The 22,788-nt window shown below is 34.6% G+C and overlaps 1 protein-coding gene across 1 annotated transcript in view; it reads left to right on the forward strand.

Moving 5' to 3' along the window:
• CLYBL (citrate lyase beta like) overlaps window positions 1–22,788 on the forward strand; it is a 249,200-nt gene that overhangs the window by 209,020 nt on the left and 17,392 nt on the right. Inside the window, exons 3-6 of the mRNA XM_030568032.1 lie at window positions 10,321–10,509; window positions 14,002–14,103; window positions 16,025–16,118; window positions 17,553–17,720. Of these exons, the coding sequence (XP_030423892.1) occupies window positions 10,321–10,509; window positions 14,002–14,103; window positions 16,025–16,118; window positions 17,553–17,720 (553 nt within the window). The remainder of the gene's footprint in view (window positions 1–10,320; window positions 10,510–14,001; window positions 14,104–16,024; window positions 16,119–17,552; window positions 17,721–22,788) is intronic.

Consider the following 22,788-nt stretch of genomic DNA (forward strand, 5'->3'; position numbering starts at 1 on the left):
CTTTGTTGCAAGGATAGGTTCCTGGGTTAGTGTTTATGTTGTATGGTGTGCGGTTGCCAGTGAGTATTTGCTTCAGGTTGGGAGGCTGTCTATAAGCGAGGACTGGCTTGTCTCCCAAGATCTGTGAGAGTGAGGGATCATCTTTAAGAATAGGTTGTAGATCTTTGATGATGCACTGGAGGAGTTTTGGTTGGGGGCTGTAGGTGATGGCAAGTGGCGTTTTGTTGTTTTCTTTGTTGGGCCTGTCCTGTAGTAGGTGGCTTCTGGATACTCTTCTGGTTCTGTCAATCTTTTTTTTCACATAGTGGGTGGGTATTGTAGTTTTAAGATGCTTGATAGAGATCTTGTAGGTGTTTATCTCTGTCTGAGGGACTGGAGCAAATATGGTTCTATCTTAGAGCTTGGCTGTGGACAATGGATCGTGTGGTGTGTCCTGGATGGAAGCTGGAAGCATGCAGGTAAGTATAGCTGTCAGTGGGTTTCCAGTATAGGGTGGTGGTTATGTGACCATTGCTTATTCGCACAGTAGTGTCTAGAAAATGGACCGCTTGTGTGGTTGGTCTAGGCTGAGGTTGATGGTGGGATGGAAACTGTTAAAATCACAGTGGAATTCCTCGAGGGCTTCTTTTCCATGAGTCCAGATGATGAAGATGTCATCAATGTAGCACAAGTAGAGTAGGGGCATTAGGGAACGAGAGCTAAGGAAGTGTTGTTCTAAGTCAGCCATAAAGATGTTGGCGTACTGTGGTACCCATAGCAGTGCCACTGACTTGAAGGTACACATTGACCCCAAATGTGAAATAGTTGTGGGTGAGGACAAAGTCACAAAGTTCAGCCACCAGATTCGCAGTGATATTATCGGGGATACTATTCCTGATGGTTTGTAGTCCATCTTTGGAATGTTGGTGTAGAGGGCTTCCACATCCATAGTGGCCAGGATGGTGTTTTCTGGAAGTCACCGATGGAATTTCTTCAGGAAGTCATCCGAAGAAGTGAGCTGTAGCTCACGAAAGCTCATGCTGAAATAAATTTGTTAGTCTCTAAGGTGCCACAAGTACTCTTGTTCTTTTTTGCGGACACAGACTAACACGGCTGCTACTCTGAAACCTGCTAACAGAGAAGTAGATCCATAAGGCAAAGAGAAGTCTTCTTTTGAAGCAAGAGAAAGGCTATAGCAGTTCAAAGTTATGCTCTCTAGATCAGTTTCCCATGCCATGGTCGGTGGAGTGCTGGCTGGTCGCATGGTGCTGGCTTCTGCTTATTTCAAGATTCTAAACTGAATTAAGACAACTAAAATGATGTTAAATACTTTCCTAATATTACTCTTCCATGTAAGCAATTACTGTAGTTGCCACAAGGATGTTATGGGACTATGAAAGGAAATTCAGGTGAATCATGTGATCACAAAAGGGAGAGCGAGTGGTCCATGAGAAAATCTCTATATTAAAATGAAAATGTTTAGGAACTCCTGTTCTAGATTGTACAATATTCCTTCTGCTTTTTAACAGCTCTTGCAGGGAGTACTGCATGATAAGCCTCTGTCAGCCTAATATATCTGAAAGACCTGTTGGTCTTTGCTAAATCCTTTGAACAAGAATCGCACGTTTACAAATTGACAGTGATAAACTTACAAATGTGAATTTGAAATTGAACCAAGGAAATAGGAACAGTTTGAGACTGGTGTGATTTCCCTTGGTTCCTTGATCAGGAAGAAAAATATGTCCACTGACTAAAAATAACATAGAGGCAATTCAGAGCTGACTCCCAAAACACTCAGAGGTAAGAAGTTTTATAGTGCTCTGCTTCTGTTATTAACTGTCATTACACAGTTTGCCAATACAGAAAAAACACTGCATAAATTAAGAGTAAGGAAAACTATTTGGTTGTTCACGGAAGTGTGAATCAGCATTTGTAGAGTTCAAAAAAGCACATGTGACTGGTCCAAGTGTTGGCTTCACTTTCTATCAAGTAAGGTGTTTTGAAACAGACAGATTTAAGTACTTATAGATTAGAGGTAGTTTTGTTTCAAGGAGAGAAGAAATGGGAAAGTAGTGGGTTAATACAGTCAGGCTTAATACAGCTGCAGAGAGAAATGGTTGTGCCACCTGGAATAGTTTTTTGGCAACTATTAAAGCTATTGACCATTTCATGTATGAGAGGAATTTGTAATCAGAGAACTAAATGGTTTCTTTACATTCAAGAATTTTAAAGATAGCAAACTAAACGACTGTGGAAATTACATAAAAGATGGTGGCCAAATCAAACACAGACATAATCATGCTGACCTTTGTCTAAAGCTAGGTTTGTGTGGGAATATTTCAGCTATTGGTTTTGGCAAGAAAACATTGTACTGTACTGGACCAGGGCTGAGACCAGTTTTTACCAGATATTATGTCCACTGTGTGTGACACACCTTAAGAGCAAACAATAGCTCAAAGGCAGATACTAGGTATCCACAAATTCTCCTGAAATACCTCAAACTAAACTGGTCAGCTTGAGAGTTGGAACCTACAAGAAGTAGATTTCTCCCACCATAAGCCAATTGGGAATTAATGAAATAAGAGAGTGTGCAGCTTCCCACCCAAGCAAACATCTCTGAAATCATCCCCTATAGGGTATGATCTGTTTTTGGGATTTCAAGAGAATAGCATCCCATCCTGATTCTCCTAATCCTTGCACAAGGGGATACTGGGCCCTAGAGCAGTACTAATCATTGCATCAGCAAAGGGGGAGAGAGAGCAAGAGCAGATCTGGGATGAATGATGGACTGTTTGGGCATTCAGGATGCTCATCAGCTTGGGTTTCCCCACCACTGAACAGCTCCATGGCTCCAGCCTGCAGAATGGGTGCAGATTCCCTCCTCCAGTTGCTTCTGCGGCAGGCTGTCTCTTCCTCAGAATCAGTTAGCCTGTAGACAAAGGGTTTCTGTGGAGCTTGTGAGCTGGCTATTGCTGAATAAACAGGGATAAGGAATGTGACCGTTGTGCTTTCTGCTTAAAGAGGTGTCTACAGTTTGAGGAGAACCACGGAAGCATCTACTGTTTTTTGTACTAGATCGTCGTATAATTCTAGGTTCCCAGTTGCTGTATTTACCCTTCATCTAGTCTTTTATTAGCCTTTAATTATTTCCTTCACATTGTGTTTTCCTCATTTGCCTATATATATATATAAAATATTGGTTTTGAACATTGCATTAAAATAATGGAAGAGATCACTAAATGGCTGTTTATAACATAAACCTTCCCTGGTCTTTGAGACAGCTGATCTGTCCCTCACTTAAAAGAATTGCATCAACAACCAGATACCGAACATAGAGCAAGTCACTTTTCTCTTGTTAACGTTTAATTTAGCTAGAATGCCAAGTACTCTGATATATTTATTAACAGTATCAACAACAAAAAATGCATTTTTAATTCACAGTAACTGGTTTTTAAAAAGCCTAGTTGTAAACATTTTCATTTTAAACTTGTTACATATTATACCAAGGCAATATTTTTTAAATAAAAATAATTCATGAGGACATATGGTTGAGTTCCTGCGTCACTGTAAATAAATGTTGCCATGTTTCATTATTGATTACATCAGACAGAATTTTTTGTTGCATCATTCCATCATGCGGCAGCTCATTCATACTGTCCGGGAAGACTAATTAACACTAATGCTTCTAAAGAAATTTTGTTTGTGATGCTAATCTGTCACATAGTGAAAAACATCCTCAGAAAGCTGGGGAAAAATTAAAGAGAATATGTCTTGCAGCCACCTGAAATTAATGTTAGTTTGATCTGTTTTAATTGAAAGGTTGTTTACATCTCTTTCATAAGTGTTTATAAAAGTTGGCAGATATGTCCAATAGCATAGAATCTCATCCACGAACAGAGGAGGCTATTCTTCTGTCGTACATAGATGCTTATTACAAAACTTGTCAAACTGGTACATGCAGTCCCAAATGCATACACCAAAATATATACAATGTGCACAACACATGAAAAGTGCTATAAGAGAGCTAAGTATTGTTTATTATTACACATAAAGAGAGACTTAGGCTACGTTTAAGAGTACGGGCATGTTTGCATACACCTCATCATAGTGATCTCTAGTTAAAAGGCCACATTGCTTTGATATAGGCAATATATAAAGTCTAAAAAACTATTTTATACTCAATTTGTAAAAATATTTAAATCACTTGCAGTAGTTCTCCTCATCAGCAGTTATCCTGGCTCTGTAGAGTTTCAGCAAACTTACATAGTCCAGCATCCACGAAGCCTAATCAGGATTCATAAGCCCTAGGGTTCTGGGCTGCTGGCCTTGCGGAATTTAGATTCTAATTTTCTGGTTCCCCCTCACTTTTGTGGAGGCTCAAGCCAAGCCATCTCCTGACGGTCATATATGGGAAGTTGTCCAACTCTGATGATGTCAGGTGGATTCCACTGAGTATCTTCAGGGAGTCCACTCATGTCCAACTGGGAGGGAAGGCTCAGTGAGGCTGCAAGCAGCTGCCAATCAGCATAGAGAGCTTTAAAATATATTGTCCTTTTAAAAAAAAGAAAAAAGTACGTAAAATGTTGTTCAAAGGGCAGATTGATGGATCATTAGAAAGAAAAACCATTTAACAAAATGCTGTGTGCATAAGGGCTTTAAATTTCCTAGCAAAGCATAGTTACCTTTACAAGTTAGTCCATAATGCTGGTTATGTCAATAATTTGCTTCAGGTTTCAAGTTGATAGACCACGGAGAGCAGGTAAAGACACTTAGCAGAGCAGAGCAAGAGAAAGAGAGGCAGATGCTATAGCTGCATACAGTAAGAAGAATCACTGTGTTCTGAAGAATATCACCATCAGAAAAGTGACAGGGACAGTGTAAAAGAGGAAGGGCTTGAAAAAACAAACCATTAGAAAAAAGGCTTTAAGGTTTCAGGAAAGAGGCTCTAGAGAGAAGCAGAGTATTGTAATTATATACCTAAATATGTATTTGCCTAAACTGCAGAGGAAAGAAACGAAAGCGCATAGATTCCAAGGCCAGAAGGGACCATTGTGATCATCTAATCTGACCTCCTGTGTAAAACATACAGTAGAGGGTCCTTCTCCTCTGAACCCCTTTTTTTGCTTACATTTTGTTTTCAGTGCATTCTCTTATAAATGTCTAGTTTTATTTATTAAAAGAAAATGTGCATAAAAGGAATGACTACTTTCATGTGTCTTTAAAAAAAAATCCTGCAAAGATTAATTGAATTTTTAAAAGCAGATAAAAGAAGGAATTTTAGTAAGACCTATAGAACCTTAACTGTTTATGTTGGTATTTTAGATAGTTTCTCAGTTTGGAAGTCGTACAAGCCTGGCAATGAAATTTATTCTTTCAGAGGTTTGTTCAAATCTTAGACTGGTGCAAATAGAAAATAGGTATTACAAATTATGTCTACTGTTTTCAGAACATTCAGCAGATAAACAAATTGTTCTGCATTGATGTTTTTCTTTTCTTCCTTGAAAATGAATATGATTTCCATTCCACTACCATTCTCTGCTGTAACTGAAACCAAGAGGCCTAATGTTTCATTTTATACAAATATCACCTCTGTCAAGGAGTCATGGCTTGTAAAGAAATTCACGTTTTCCCTTTACATAAACTAATTTTGCCAAAGTAACATTCATTATTATGAATATTCCAGGGCACTTTGGAGAGTCAGATCTGGAGAAAGACAAAATCCAGATTTGTGCGGCATGCACTACTAAAAGTAACAAAAGATTCAGCAATGTCAAATTGTATAAACAAACCACTAAGGGAAGTAACATTAAATCATAATTGCATGTTTTTTACCATGTCAATAGTGTCACAAAACCTAACTCTAACTGTGACTATAGTATTTCATTTTTCTGTTGCCATGTGAAACATACAAAGTTGTTATGACTGTCCTGAGGATGATACGTTCTGGTCTGCCATTGTAGCAAATCTGATTTTTGTATTTCAGTATGAAGAGTTACTGCAAAGAGATGGGAGCAAAATGATGTCTCAGACATCAGTTTTAACAGATTTTCATGATTTACTTTGACTTTAACCTCTTCATTTTATTTTATATTTATATACATATTCTGTCTTTACATTAAGGGCTGGAGGTCTTGAGGAAAAAATGATGAGGGTGTCCAGGAAAACGAAGTGAAATAAAGGTACAACTCACAAAGAACAAGACATGTTTATATGGATACATGTCTTTCCCCTCACCCCCGCCCCAAGATAATGCAACTCTAACAATTACAATAATGAAAAATTTGTTTGCAGAATACATTATCAAATTCAAAAGAATATAGAAAATATAACTCTTCACCTTGTCGTCCTAATACCAAAAATTCCATAAATCCAAATATCTTTGTTTCATCATTTCTTTATTACTGTTGTGTCCAGTTTTGGGGTTTTTGGGGGGCGGGGGGTAGTTCCATGGCGTTTATCCCATTTCAAAGCTGAAATTTCTATATGTTGACATATAACTCAAAATAAATAAAATAAAAAGAGTACTAATTCAGATGTTCTGAAACTGTGATAATGCTATTATTTAAGTTGTTTTATTTAGGTGTGTTTATACTTTGTAGTTTCATAAATAAGCCCAAGGGGCTCCTTCTTAGTTGTCACATTCTTCCTTGAATCTCGTATTCTGTCTGTCTTATCCTATCCGACAGTAGAATTGATGCCACACTAATCCCTGGAAGTTTGGAACTAATGAACTAACTGCTGAGCTGCCGCCACGGAGCTTGGTCCCAAACTATACTGTACTTCACACTCGATTTATTCTCCAGATGGCGAGACTGTGCAGCCCTGCCGCGAGGGACCACCTCTTCCACTGGAGTGTAAAAGTGGACGGATGTTGTTTTCTTTGCAGATTTGATAATTCAGAGCTAGAAACTTGTGAAGATGATTAGTTATTAGCTTTAATGGGTGCCAATTGAACCAACTGCACGCATATTCCCTTCTTTAATTTCAGTGTCTCTGTGTCTTGGTGATGGTTGATTATCTGCAGTACTACATCACTGAAACCTTTATCTTCCCAATTTGGTAGCAATACATGGCAACAAAAATCAAACTGTGCTCTGTGGAGAGTCAAATATTAGAACGAATATAATAATGTGCTTATTAGCCACTGTTTCTATATTTAAATATGCACAGAATGGATTATCAAGTGAAAGTTGTAACTCTGATATACTATAGTAATATCACTGTTTACAAGAAGAAATGTTAGTCATCTTTCTGTCTCTCTCTGGTTTATAAAACACCCAATCAGTGTGGGATCCAGATACTAATTGGGCTACAATAATCCCAGACTACCTTACGAGGGAATAATCCATTAAATGATCAGGTTTTCTCCTTTTTTATGCATTGATACATTGAAGAGAATTATCTTTATGGTATAGCGCTGACATAAAGAACAGAGCAAATTTATTTAACTAGTCAGACCATTTGTAGTAGGGGGTTGGTGAAGTCTTTGGAAGCAGATTTATTCTTGCATCAAGGGCCTATGTCTAACCTGAATGTATATTATTGCATCAAGTACAAAGTTTTTCTCTATTATTAAAAACTGAGAGTAGTTTAAGTAAAAGTTTGAGCTTTTGCGTATATTATGTAATAAAAATAGGGACTATTTTATTGCATAACGATGCAGAAAAAACTCTTCCCTTTTTCATCCATATGTTTTGTGCTATTTTTTTTCTTTTTTCTTTTTTTTTTTCCTATTTACCCATGAAACATTTTGTGGTAATCCAGGTCAATGGGCCTGATCCTGCACTACTGAAGTCAATGGGAGTTTTTCCATTGGTTAAGGTAGGGATAGGTTATCCTGTTCCGGACTGGCTGTAGTACTTGGAATCTTCTGGGTAGCTAGCACCTATCAGTCTGGTCCATAATTAAAATGTACATAACTGAATGATTTGAAGACCATGAGGGCCAGATGTATTTCATCAAGGCAGAGAATCTTCTTCACTGCTGGGGAATCTCTGTCTCTGAAGCGGACAGTACTAAAATATAATGGTTCTAAGAAAGTGAATCTGTTCTCAACCCAACAGATGGCTCGCCTGTGTTAGCAAAACTGTAACATATTTCTCTATTAAAATATGAAAAAATAACATCCTTGTTGGTTGGTATAAATTCAGTGATGTTATTCGTTATTCTGGGATATGTACCAAAGGGCTGCACACTTAGTTTATGTAAATTACTAAAAGCACAGCCTGTTAATAATGTTTTGTGTGGAAATATACCTAGAAGGACATGATCTGTCTTTTTATGGGATAGGGGTTTACAGCCTGAGGGGAAAAACAACTAACAAGAATGCCTACTGCTCATTATTGTAATCTAGAGAAAAAAAATAATCTGTAGTTTTCCTGTAATATGCCCTCATTTAGAATTGGATGCTTCTTTAGTGGACAGTTTTGGAAGATCTTTATTTGGCAAAGTAGATCATTATGTACTGAAACTGTGATAATCTTATCTGACATTAGTTAAGAGCATAAATTGATTTGGAGAATGTGTTTTAAACTATCACTCTGCAGCAAATCCCCAAACTTTCAGACCAACTAAGAAACCAACTATTGCTGCTCTGACAATGTGATTTTAGTGGGATTTGTATTAGCCAGTAATGACATCACATAGTGCACTTTGAAGAAATCAGAAGACAAACAATGTTAGATATCTTTGGAGCCCTCTTCCAGCTGAATATGTTTTAATAAACTGTGTGTACCTGTATGTTAATTTCATAATGACAGCAGCTAGAATTCATTCACAATAGCAATAACATTTCTGATTGTATTTATATTTTAATGAAATGATCTCTGAATGTAGCCTTGTATCATAGCATAGGGGTGTTTCTGTCTGTGTATGTTGTCCTTTTCTATCCTGCTGGTGGGCATATGTTAAAATCTTTGGAGAAACATGGATGATAGTACCAAGCTGAAGGCTGTTTAATTCAAGTTTCGTTAACCTTCAGCTTCATTATTCTTTCACTTTAACTGGTGAGAGTAATCACTTGCTTCTGTCTAAACTTATCCTAATTATTGGCAGTCCAAGCCTTGTAAATCAGTGCAGTGCTGTCTTAAACTGGTCTTGGAGACCTATTCTGATCTGACCTGACAACTGGAAGCTACTGTTTCCTCACACTCTTTAACTCGGACCACATTTTGAAACCTCTTCTGCCTCTACTCACAGGCGGAGATTTGTATCCGTCTGGTTTAAATCTACTGTCATGTGTTGTCTCGCTGATTGGTATTAGTCTCGTTATTAACTTTGATGATTTTTTTTCTGAGTATGCCTGTTTCTAGATAAGTATTTCTGCTCAAATGGCTGTATTTTGTTAAAACTGTTTTTTTTCAAACAATCATGAGTCAGAAGCTTTAAAGTTTTATTAGTACCATAAAAACTCTTCACAAATGAACTACTTTTGATAAGTGTTCATTTTGACAATGAGAATTTGTTAAGGGCTGTTGGCAAGTTGAAAGAATTTGTTTTTGAAACTGAAATTGGCAGGAGTAGTGAGCTCAAGTGCTTTCTTTTTTTTTCTCCTTCCCTTTTTTCTTGACGCCAATAGAAGTGTTTCATTTTCAGCAAAGGATTTAAGCATTCTTAATGCAAATCAAGTATTCAACAGATTTATAAACTTTCCTTCCTTCACCATTTTTGTGAGGAGTGTGTCAGTTAGAAAATGTGTGTTTGGAATTTTTATTTTTGCTGATTACCTGGAGTATCTTTTTATTATCAGTCACAGTTTCCAGAAAAATCTGCATATTATTTTGGGTTACATAGTATTATTTTCATGTGTGAGCTGTCTACTCAGCTGCAAGCATTAATACAGTTTAATGGATAAGAAGGATGATTATACAGCAAGACAAAATAAATATACACATAAGTCCTTATATACTGATACCCATAATTTTATTATGGTCCATAAGAAGAATACTGGTATTAACTGAAAATATTATTATTTTATGCAATTCTCTTATTCCATTTTTGGCTATGTGGAAAGTATTGGTGTAAAAAGATGCTAAAGATTTGTGTTCGTTAGACCTTTAAACATGAAAGTGATGTTTTCTTCAAGTACTGTAGTGATCCTATTATTAATCAGATCTGAAAATTGTATGTTTATTGTTAGTTGTAAAGAAAGTGCTGAAACTAAAATTCTGAGGTACTGGCCATGAAAGTTTTAACAAACGGCAAACGGTAATGGATATTGTGGAAAAAATAGTTTTATATTGTTAGCTCTATTTTTTTTCATCAGTTTGACATGTTTTCTGCTCAGTGGGTTTTTCTATCAATAGAAAATAAGCTAATTTTTTTAAAACATTTATATTCTAGGCAGAAGCAAGGCTCACAGTTGTGAAAACACTCAAAGAGGTTGAGTTTGGCCAGACTGAAAAGTGTGTCAGGATCAATTCAGTGTCCAGTGGTCTTGCCGAACAAGATCTCGAGGTTCTTTTGAAATCCAGTGTTCTTCCTTCAAGCCTGATGCTGCCAAAAGTTGAAAATGCTGAAGAAATAAGATGGGTGAGTAGTTACCAAATTGTCATAATCTTAGCTTTTGATTGAAGACCTTGGGCCAATTTAGAAGGAACCATTGGGGCCAATGAGCTAGAGTTATAAAGAATGTTGCTGTTATCATGGGCAGTGTTGGTGTCTGGCTCAGAAAAGGGTATAACATTTCCATTAAAATGTGCATAGGCTGGAGTTGCACACCGAACATATGTAGCAACTTTAGTTTTTAAGGAAAACTAGTTTTCTTAGTACTGCAGTCAATAAAAGAATCAATATCAGTATATTATCAAAACGGAGAAGAAAATGTGTAATAATATAACTTTGTCCGTTGTACCAAACTCTGAACCTTCACTGACATCTTAAAAGATTGTCTGTGTCAATATGTTTTATGTACATGCCTGGGAAGTTATAGATGGAGAAAACATGTTAGCAACATATGAAAAAATGGAGTGGGGGAGGAAAAGGTCACTTCTTTGGGGCAACTAGAGGAACAAACAGGAAGCTTTTAACTAGTGTTTTTAATTACCACAGATGATATTTCCTGAACAGTTCCCTATTTCTTCCTTTTTAATTGCTGACAGGTGTGTTTGCATTTCATGAATGACTTTTCAGCCAATAAAAACCTGAAATGTAAATGGTTGGCATGTCAAATTACTTAAGAAAACTTTGAAATAGGCCTAATTATGCTATAATTGTTTTTAATTGTTAAGAAAAGGTGCATTTTATTTAGCTATGCTATTATTTCTGCAAAACATCTCTAAAGGAATAACATTTCATTCTGTACTTTTGAAAACCACAAGTGCAGGGAATATCTAAAATGTGTGTGAGCTGTGATAAAAGATGTATTAGTATCTAGTTTAATCTCAGCATCTAACCTTGATCAAGCCTTTAAGATAGTATATGTGAATACAACTGAACAAATATGTTAGCTATTTTACAGTACTTGTCCATTTGTAATAGTGTACCTTCAGTTTCCCCTGTTTCCAATGGAGGTTATGTCCCCTTACACCACCATTTAATTAAAGTAACTAGAGAATACCTCTCAGGATTTACAACCATGTAAGTGTTGGACATAATTTGTCATTTATGAATATTCATGCTTCCAAAATGGCAGGGCCCTCACTAGCACCTAATATGTTTTACATGATATGAAATCTGAAGACTTTGTCCCTGCCATCCCCCAACTTTTCAAATGGCTAATTTTCATACTTAATATCATCCCATTAGAAAATAAAATAGAACTAACTTATGTCTTACTGTCTGTACTTTTGTTCTGTTGCATTTTGATAAATCACTGAACACACAGAATTTGTTGGATTTAATAAAAGTTTTTAAAAATGTTTAATTTTTTTAAATAAAAGCCTTTTGCTGTTTATTTTTCTGCTCTTTTTTTTCATGTGAAACATAAAACCTGGAGGCTGATGCACAACTAAAAGATGGGCTTACTTGTTTTCTTTTGTGTGAGAATCTCTTGCTTTCCTTTTGTCCCTAGTATGGGTACTTGTTTGACTGGCATGGCTTATTGGACTATAACAAGCGTAACTCTCCCTCCTTTGTCATGGGACAATTCTCCCACAAATCCTGAACAGTGTGCATTCTTCCCAACACACTATTGGGTGTGCACTGGAATTGAAAGAATTGCTGAGGCCTGCTACTTCATCCCCTCCCCAATCTTTGTTGTTTTTTTTTCCCCTCTCCTTTTTTCCCCTCCCTCCCTCGCTGAAATGAACACTTTACCAGGCCGGAAACATTTAATCGTCTCCTTTTGAAAAAATTAATTGAAACTTCTCAACTAGTTACCTTTTGTATTGGTGCTTATAACAAATTATAAAAAGAAAGAGGAAGGGAACAGTATTTAATTAAAAAATCTTTTTTTTTTAATCTTCAAAACAAAATATATTAAAATGGAGTGTTTTGTTTTTTAAAGAAACCTAACAAGGTGACTGTTAAAATGTTTTAAATCTAAAAACTGTTCTTCCATTTAAACCTTCATCTAAGTTATAAAACCCTAGCATCCATTAATATGTTTTATTTGAAAAAATCAAAATCATATAGAGATCTTCAGAACTAAAGCTGAAATTATTTTAGTACACTGCTTCCTGTGTTCATGCCCTGACCTGTATGAAGTTTACTATTTTCTGTTTCTCTACCTAAGACACTGTACACGTATGCATTTGAATTGCAGTGATTTTCTTAATTCTATATATTTTAGCTGACTTCTTTTCTCTGGGGAAAAGTTACAGAAAAGATGATGATGATGATGCACAGAAAAATGTGGGGATGGCAGAATTCTTCATCGTGAAAAGCTGTGATTTATTTTGGCCTAATTGTAAAGTTACTGCAAATTGCTCAAAAGCTTTTTAAAGATCTCAGTGATTAGATTTTCCTTTCTTTTGGGGAGGGGGAAGGGGGGGGAAGCTAAAAGGGGAAATAACACCTCTAATCCAGCTTCTGGTAAATAGGCTGCCAGCTTTTAAAATGAGTTTCCTTTCTATTAGTCAGAATATTATGCTAAGCCTTAAGCATTAGTTTTTTATGTTGCCATAGCAGCCTTATTCCTGCAGGGTTGTGACCTGTGATGATTACAGTACAAAGCTTATAGGGTCTTGAAACCCCCTTTGAAGATGAAAAGTCTTTGATGGTTTATATTTATGCAAATCTCTTAGATATGATTTACCCAACTGAGACTGAATGGAGAGATGATTAAAATTCCCTTTTCCTTTGATATCCATTAATAGTTGCATATTCCTTAAATTTAAAATGGATGCATGTGTTATTTTTGTCTTTATTTACTAAAATATCTTCCACCATATCTGTGATATGTTTATCTCCTCACAAATTACTAAATCTAGAGAGACATAATAGATTTACAATATAGGGTTTTTTTTCTTTTGAAAGGAGAAAAATCTGTGCAAGAGCTTTTGTATGTTTCCAGATGATAGATTTTGGAATTTGGGCTACCCCACTGGCAGCTCAGAGCTAGCTGTGAACTGGTCTCATGGAAAAAATTGGAAAGCTTTGGTCTTCAAAGAATTAAACTTCCTTTTTAAGGCCTTCCTAGGTAAGCTAAAAATTATGAAGAAAAGCCAACTGAACAAAGAGTAACGGTGCCATAATGAATAATACGGATGCCACTTAGAAAGCTGCGGAACAGTTACAGTGATGTTAGTATTAGACATGAAACAAAACAGGACGTCAGGTATATCAATACTTCATTGTTTTTAAGAGCCTGCTGATTTGCATTTAACTACATTAGGGCGATAGGTGTTAAGCAAATATTTTTACAATTAAACCTTTAAACTTCAACATATACAGTAGTGATGCAATTCAGAATTGTAGGCCTCAAAACAGACCTGGTTTAAAGCTTGAGGGTTTTTTATTACAGTTCTGGTTTTGTTTGGTTTGTCATTGCAGCCAGGTGAAAGATCTGAAAAGGTCCATGTACATGTGGATATTTGTAAATGAATTTTTCTCTGGTCCCTTATAATATTGTTCTGGTTTTAGTTTTCAGACAAATTTTTACATCACTTAAAAGGCCGAACACTTGTAGAACCAATGAATTTAATCCCTTTTGTGGAAACTGCAATGGGGTTGCTCAATTTTAAGGTAAGGAACCTTGATGTGGTAAAGAGTTCATATTTTATCCTATCAGCAACCGAGATATAAGTTAATAGTTTATGTCCTTTAAATAAGAAATTCATCTAAATAAGAGAGGTGAAAATAAAGGAATTACAGTCCCCTCAAAAGTTTATATTTTTATTTCTCATGTTATTATGTAAAGGCCTTGACAAAATCCCAAAATATGTCCGTGAAATGCCAATTCCAGATAATACATGCAGACCATATAATAAAACTCTATTCAGTAATTTTTGTTTTATATTTACATTTAATGTGTTTTAAAATATGGAGATATGCTTTGAAATGATCTGACGAGCTCAAATTGTTGTAGTAAAATTGACTATTTAGTAACTGGCATAGTTGACTTTGTATAACCTGTATTTATAAATAATCTTTTCATCATTTCAGTAATAGTACTATGGTGTTTTTATAATGGATCCTCTTTATAAAATACTTCCAAATTTCATATTATAGCTCTGAGAACAAATAATAGTTTTTCATATTTGTGTTCATCGGTGTGTTCTGTGCTTAGAAGTGTAGCTGAAGTTCTAAACTACCCAACATCTGAACAACGTGAATTTTTTATTCTCAGGTTCACTTAAGTTCAAATTATATTTTTTTCTGCCTTGTATAAATCTTGTTTCTAAATCTTCCTAAATATTTTTTATATATTGACTGACCTGATGCTTATGAAATACAAATGGCCCCCAGTCTCAGTATCTAGCTTGTGTTTCTACAGGGGACAGATACTAATGATCACGAAATGGAAAATCAAATGCACTCACTGAAAATGCAATATTCTTCTTCTAAAGCTTCAGAGAAAAGTTTCAGAGTAATTCAAGACTTGTATATTTGAGATGTTTCAAGAACTGTTGAGAGGCCTTATTCTCTGTATGTGTATATATAGCAAAAATATTTATTCTTACTGCATACCTTAAATATATCTTGGAACATTCATGTTCATTGTCAGTACCCAGAAAGCGATTTTATTTTAAATTTAAAATTTTTTAGATTTTTTTCACTGGGATATTATGTAGTAGAATTCGTAATAAATATTGTAGTTCTTGATGTTGGCAGTAGAGTTGCAGCTTAAAGTATACTGTATAATAATAATAATAATAATAGTAATAATTTCTTATTCCTCCAGCTCTCCCATATGGATGCCCAGTAGTACAATTTGTAATTACATCTGTCTCTCTAGGCATACCATATGTTTCAAGACTATTAATATCAAAATCTTATATAAAATAGTAATAATGTTGACATGCATTTCTTTATATATAATACCTTTAAGTGCGCTTGTTTTTACATTCATATACTTCTGCACTACTTGTTGCATTTTTGACTTCCTGTACCTATCTTTTAGTTGTATTTGACAGTATTGAAGATTTTAAATTCTCCAGTAAGGAATTCTTCCAGGAAGGAATCCACAACATGTTGAAACCTCCAACTATTGTTTATTTAATAAAAGATATTCTGGTCTTTGTTTCTGATGCAAAATCATTACATGCCAAAGCATAAACTATTGAGGTAAAGTGCATGTGCTTATTTTGGACAGTATTTAATAAGTACTTAGTTTACTGTAATTACATGTATTTCTGAAGTGCCAATCACAGTAGTATCCATGGCATTATGGTAAGTTCATTCATATTTGAAGGGAAAAAAGGGTAGGAAATCCAGTATTGCATGCTGTAGCTACAGTGTATATATTCATATGCACATGTATTGTTTTAGATTTTGCTATGAGTCATTTTAAGACATTCTGTGCAGTACAATAGTGATAGTACTTTGTTTAGTTGGAGCAATTTTAGCTGAAAGATTTCCAGATTTTAATAATAAGATGAGTTGGTATAACATGTCTGTCATCCCTGCATTCCAGTAGGAATTCATGTTGTGTTCTTATTTGAAGGCAGCCTGTGAAGAAACATTAAGCATAGGATCGCAAGTTGGCCTTCATTTGGATGCAGTAGTCTTTGGAGGAGAGGATTTTCGAGCCAGCATAGGTTCTGACCTGTTTGTTTATTATAAATGTTAATGCATGACATTTGTAGTGAGAATACTGGTGGTATTTTATCCACTTGTCCTGACTGCAATAAGTAAGGAACTCTAAACATGATTCTGCACTTACTTGTATTGGTACATTTTCCCATCTTTCTGCATAATTTTTATTAATGTAAATTATGTCATTGGCATTTTGAAATTCAGAGCTTGATAAAATGATGACTTACAAAACACAGGCTTTTTCCTATTCTCTTCACGCTGTAGCTAAAATAAAAATTTAACCTGTTGAATCACTAAGCTTATTTTAAACTGTAATATTCATATGAACAACTATCTGTGTAGTCTCTTAAGAACCATCTTTCAAGTCAAATTTTCATGTATCTGTTAACATTATTTACAGTGAATTGTATTTTGATATCATTTACAATACATCCTTGTTAAGTTTTGCTTTAATAAATGCCTTATAAACACTTCCCAGGTCAAAACAGTCATAACTCCTCATAGACTTACGGTACACTGATAATGCCATTTCGCCAAAGCCAGAAATATTTCAAAATCCCTTTTGTAAATTATTTGCTTAATGGCGACATTATCTGCCAAAAGCCTCTTTTTAATCTGATTCAGCTATCAACTCCTTAAAGGCAACAACTACAGTTCAGAAGTATCCATTTCTTAAATGAAGTATATACATATTCTAATGTAACAATTAACAACAAATTATTCTATGCAAATTGATCATCTATGTCTGAACAGTGACCATAAGGAAAAGAGAGCAGATTATTATTTTTTCACACCAAGATTCATGTGAGAATGTTTTTATCTGATAGACGGTGGACTCATGAAATCTTGTGAATAATTTTGGCCCCTCTCAAAAGTCATCTGCCATAATTTTTCAAATTTTCAAATCCAAGTACTAAAGCTTAAACATTTGGCTAAGGACATCGGTTGGGACAAGAATCGCAACCAAGGAAAGTGCAATTCTGTTCTCAGTGTGAAGTTTTTAACCATTTCCTTGTACACAGTATATCCATCTGTATAATGCTTCTCTTGGTGTAACGCTGTTCAGTGCCATTACAATAAGTAATAGAAGCAAATGATTACTGAAGGTGGATTCCTGCAGCTGTTCTTCAGCCAACACTCTCATTGACTTCAATCTCAGGATGTATTATTTGAACCAAATCATACCGTAAATTTCAGAAACTAAGGCATGAAGAAAATATTTTTTCTGAATAAGCTTACTATTTGCCCAACTAAACTATTTAAATTATCTCTTTACAACACTTGGTCAGTTAACTTTTGTATCCCTCAATTATTTTCTGGGTTGTTTTTTTTAATGATGTAAATGAGAACATAAAGAAATTTTATTTTATGTTAAAGTTTCAAATGAGAAGATTTAAAAAACAAAGTTAACTTCTTTCTATTCATTGTTTTCTTAGGTGCTACAAGTAGTAAAGAAACTCATGATATTCTGTACGCCAGGCAAAAAATTATTGTCACAGCAAAGGCTTTCGGCCTACAAGCTATAGACCTTGTGTACATTGATTTCCAAGATGAAGATGGGCTCCGTAGGCAGTCAAGAGAGGGTGCCCTAATGGGATTCACTGGTATGGTTATGTGATAATGTCCACAAAAATTATGCATTTTCTTTACAAAATATAGGCACATTTTATACCACTTAGACTGCAAACTAGTTTGTGTTCACAGATCAGTTGTTGATCAGTCAGTGCTGTCAAATGCGTCCCCAATTATTTATACTTTTAAAATTTCAGATAAGAAAATTCAGACTGCAAAATCATAGGCCGCTTTTCCAAAATCAAGTCAAAGATATCACTATTTTTGTAATGGAAGCCTGGGTACAAGATGTACAGTATGTGATTCTTCCTGACAGACAGCTCAAGTGAAATGTGATACTGTGCTTTGGGATGAACCATTTATTTTTTTATTACTTTTTTGTATTTTTAAACAATGGCTAATATTTTTTAATTTTTTTATTTATATGCTGAAAGAGTGGATCCCCCCCGATATGCTAATTCATATATGAAAGTTATTATCATGTTGTTTTCTTTGATTTGATTTTCCATATTCTGGCTCCCCTCCCAGTAAGTGCTTGTGCACCTGGTGACGCCTACAGGTACTGGCAGACAGCAAGACCAACAGGCTTCTTGCAACAGAGTCCTATGACACTGACGATTATCCAATAATTGGTATACCACATCACTCACTATCACCAGCGAGACATCGTAGCAACCAAAAGATGGTGCTTTTGCAATAGAATGTACCATTTTCTATACATTATAGAATTCTAGAAATCAGTGCTAACACTTTAAATGATTTCTCTCAAAAATTATAGACTCAAGTTAGACTCAAGACAGTTGCATATGTGTTAGCTATTCTTTATTGAAAGAATATATCCTGAGGTAGTGATATGACAAGAGATGACACTTTTCAAAGTAAAAGTAATGGCACATGGCACTTCAAAGTACTTTCATTATCTGAGCAAAAACATCAAATGAAAAATTAAAGTTAGTCTAAATGTTTCACACTTGGCTGTTTAAAAACAGCATAGAATGTCTGAAGAAGAGGTCTGTGTAAACTCAAAAGCTGGTCTCTCTCTCCAGCAGAAGTTAGTCCAATCAAAAATATTGCCTCACCCACCCTGTCTTTCACTGAATTAATAGTAATTCTGGACTCTCTTGAGCACAGATTCTGCCCTATTCTTTGTTCAGCCTTGGTACAGTACTTGCAAAATCTGAATCGAGATTCAGAGACAAAATTGTTCCTGTGCCAGAGCTGTGGAATATTATTTATGTCCCTTTCAGGGCCCAATCCTATTCCTGCTCAAGTCAATAGGAATATGACAGGGCTCTTTGACTTCATCACCTGCTGATGGCTAAGACACACAGGCCAATATTTTCTCATTTAGGCACCTCAGTAAAATAACCTGGTTTTTAAAGGTCTTGAGCATCTGCAGCTCCTGTTGAAGTCCATTACAGTTGCAGGTGCTAAACATCTTTGAAAACTGGGCCATTTTATCTAGGTGTGTAAATTAGAAAAATTTTGCCATCACTGACCTTGCTGACATTTGGGTCCAACTGATCGTGTATAGGAAGTCATCTGACATCACTATGGTGGGGTTTTGGAGAGGTAACAGTGGAATTGGCAGTAACTAGCTGCATATCATTTAAAAATACAGAAATGTGACTGAAGTTGTAAGACTTAGATATGGCATAAGTAGAAAGGCTACATCTGACAATTCAGGGTGTCAAGGGAAGTTAATTCCTAACTCAGCCATGGAGGGTCTTTGGCCTTTCTATATTAGATTTAAAGATCTAAAGAAGGGGCTGAGCTTATTAACATGAACTCGCAGCCTTTACCTTTTCCCTGTGTCTCTCCATGGCTAGAATCAGGAAATCTCAAAAAATAGAATGTCCCAGCATATAATCTGATAAATAGGCCAATCAGATGTGAAGTCATAAACCATGATCGTCCACTGGGCAAAAGGCTGTGGATTGTTTTTGCTTAAAGACTCCCTTATTTCATACAGCTTTCTAGTGTAGTAATAAAACCTTAATGTTATGTTAACAGAAGTTCTGAATACTTATTTCTCATGTATTTTAAAGTTTTTTAGGTCAATTCCTGCTAGTTTTACTCACATCTAGTGCCATAGAAAACAACAGGTGTAACTAAAATGAGCTAAATCTTTTACACAGCTAAAGTAATGATTAATCAATTAATTGGCAAGATACACAGAAAATAGATACAGTACTTATTTGGGACTCAGAGAGTTAAATTTGCTGTCTTCCTAAACTGATGCAATTCCAGAATACTTAACAAAGTTGTATATACATAGTCCTGCAGTGAATTGTAAACTTTAATGTAAAGTAATCAAAATATGTTTATTGAAATTTAAATAGTGTGCATATCTCAGAAATATATAATTACTCAATAAAAATGTTTTTTTCTATTTATTTAAATGCTTATCTGACCATCGCCACCATAATATCTACATTTTCTTCTCGTTTTCCTGTAAACTAGACATTGTAAGCAGCCTATTGTCTCTGCAATAAATGTACATATATGTACTGAATGTTTTCAATCATCATTTAGCCGCTGTAGATTATTTAAAAAATAGGTTTACTTTTACAGCAGCATATGTTTTACAGTACCATAAAATATGGACTTTAAATCAGTGCGTTGTCTGTGTAAATGGTTGTCAGCTTTAGGAATGTTTATATCCAAAAATAAGTAAACCTTGGAATAAAGCTTTAACAGCTGACTTAGTCATTAAAGCTACTCCAGTGCTACATGCTGAGAAGCTAGATATAAATATGAAACACTATAGGTTTTCCTCTCTCTTTCTGCAGTCTTTTGTAGAAGACAAAAATGACACCATCATACAGTTACCTAAAGACTTGACAGGTATTGATTTAAAGCACAATATATCAAGTGGTACTGTAAAAAGGATTTCATGGTCATAAATTTTAATGTCTTCCAATTTTGCACCCTCTCAGTAACTTGTCAATAACAACAGTTCAGTTTAAAATATTTGCTCCATTCCTGCATGGCATTAAACTCTCTTATACAGTTGTTTGGATACATAAGATGTGACAAAAGGCAACTCAGGCCATAAATCAAATGTTGCATTATATCTTCTATAATCTGTTCACCAATGGCACAAATTGCAGATTTTTACTATAAATGCATTTTAAAAACCTAATTTTAATACAGAAATGCAGTTGCCTTTTAAAAAATAATTTATATGGAGCTTTTGATTTTTTTAATTGTAATTTAAGCCTTTATTATAGTTTTACATACATAATGAAATATTTTTTCCTGAAAATTAATCTTTGTAGGCATTACTATGAATTATGTACACAATCTTCAATTTCAGAATTACTAGTTTAGCTGTTAAAAATAAAGCAAATTAAAACCAATAATAATAATAATAATTTACTCACTTATTGCTATCTTTTGATTTCATTAAAATTATCTTTAAACACAATTACAATTAAATACATTAGCAAAAGAAATTTTCTGTTCACTTAATTTCTTTCCAACAAAATAATCTTCAAATTTTAAACTATTATTTTAAATTATTTTTTTCTATAGTGGAGTGGAATATCAGAATCTGAATATATGGATGCCCTGAGGATTGTAAATAAAGGATTGTGTAACAAGAAATAAAATCAAATTGAACTTCTATGGCAAATTCTTTTTACAAATGTGATAATTCTGCACAATTTTTTCTTGTTTATAAAATATGTCTTCGGCTAAATTGGTTCACAAATTTATTTTTATGTACAACTAAATTTTATATTGTGTTGCTGATGATTGCAAATATTTTTTCTGATTGTTAAATCATTTGCAAATGAATGCTTAATTTCCATAGTAATACATACGAATTATTACATGAAATAATTTATTTATACAATGTATCCAACTTTTAGTTTAAATGGGAATTTTAAAAAATAGCTTTTCTACCTGGAAAAAACACAGTTAGGACCCCAAACCACAAACTTTTACTTACACGTGCCCTGATCCTCCACTGAGATCCACTAGCATGGACCTCAGCACTCATTCAGAGTCCCATTGGATCAGTTTGATACCAGATGGTGCGGGGGTCTGCACTAGCAGATCCTGACACAGGTTTGGGACCATGAATAGTCTTTTATGCACATAGGTAATCTGACTGAAGCCCTTACTCATGTGAGAGAGTCCAATCTTGAGTGGTTCTGTGCATGTGAGTAACATGGGACCACTTCTGTGAGGAAAGACTATTCATTTGACTAAGGGTTTGCAGGATCAGTTCCCTAATTTGTAACTCTTGTTATTTGATGTAAAGGAAAATTAAAGTCTCCTCCATGAACATTTAAGTAAACAGGGATATTCCAGTATGATTTCTTTATAATGAACATTTTAAAATTAATTTAAATAAAAAAACCATGAAAAAATCACACCACCATGTGAAAATTTATTTGGAAAAAATTAAGAATGTAAAATGCTATTTTAAAAAATGTAAAACAAATAATATAGGCATTGTTTAATTTAAGCATATACAGTATGAAACTGAATACCTGACTCAGCAAGCAAATGTGAAAATCTATACTAAAATTAACAGGCAACATTTAATTTTTTTATTATATTATATGTATATATGCAAGAAAGGATAAAAAGATGCCCATCTAAGCCTAGAGAGTACCTTTTAAGTTGATTAATATAACAAATAACAAAAAGAAAAGTATTATGCACCAGCAATAACTAATTAATAATTATGGGGAGGGAAGAATTTTAAATATTTTTTAGTTCCTAAACAAATTATGGAAATTTAGGGACTAATCCTTTTGTAGAATTAAAAAAGCTATCAGTGAAATGTAGCTTGCTTTGTTGTTTAAATATTTTCAGGTTGTTTAATTTTTCAGTAAAACAGTACTTGTAAGTTTCTGATGCTATTATTTATACAGCTAGAATGTAAAGATATATTATACTTTAATTGTTATTGACAAGATTTGTCTCACACTTACACCTGTAATGACAAAAGGAAGATGTATTGATTGAAATGGATAGAAAGAATTGTAATTTTTGAATGATAACAAATACAACTTCTGTTTTAGTTATATTTGTTCATGTAGTATCTAGCAAAAGATTGTTGTTCAGTTTAATAATACAAGAAAT

The sequence above is a fragment of the Gopherus evgoodei genome, chromosome 1 (genome assembly GCF_007399415.2).
Source record: "Gopherus evgoodei ecotype Sinaloan lineage chromosome 1, rGopEvg1_v1.p, whole genome shotgun sequence".
NCBI classification, from domain to species: domain Eukaryota; kingdom Metazoa; phylum Chordata; order Testudines; family Testudinidae; genus Gopherus; species Gopherus evgoodei.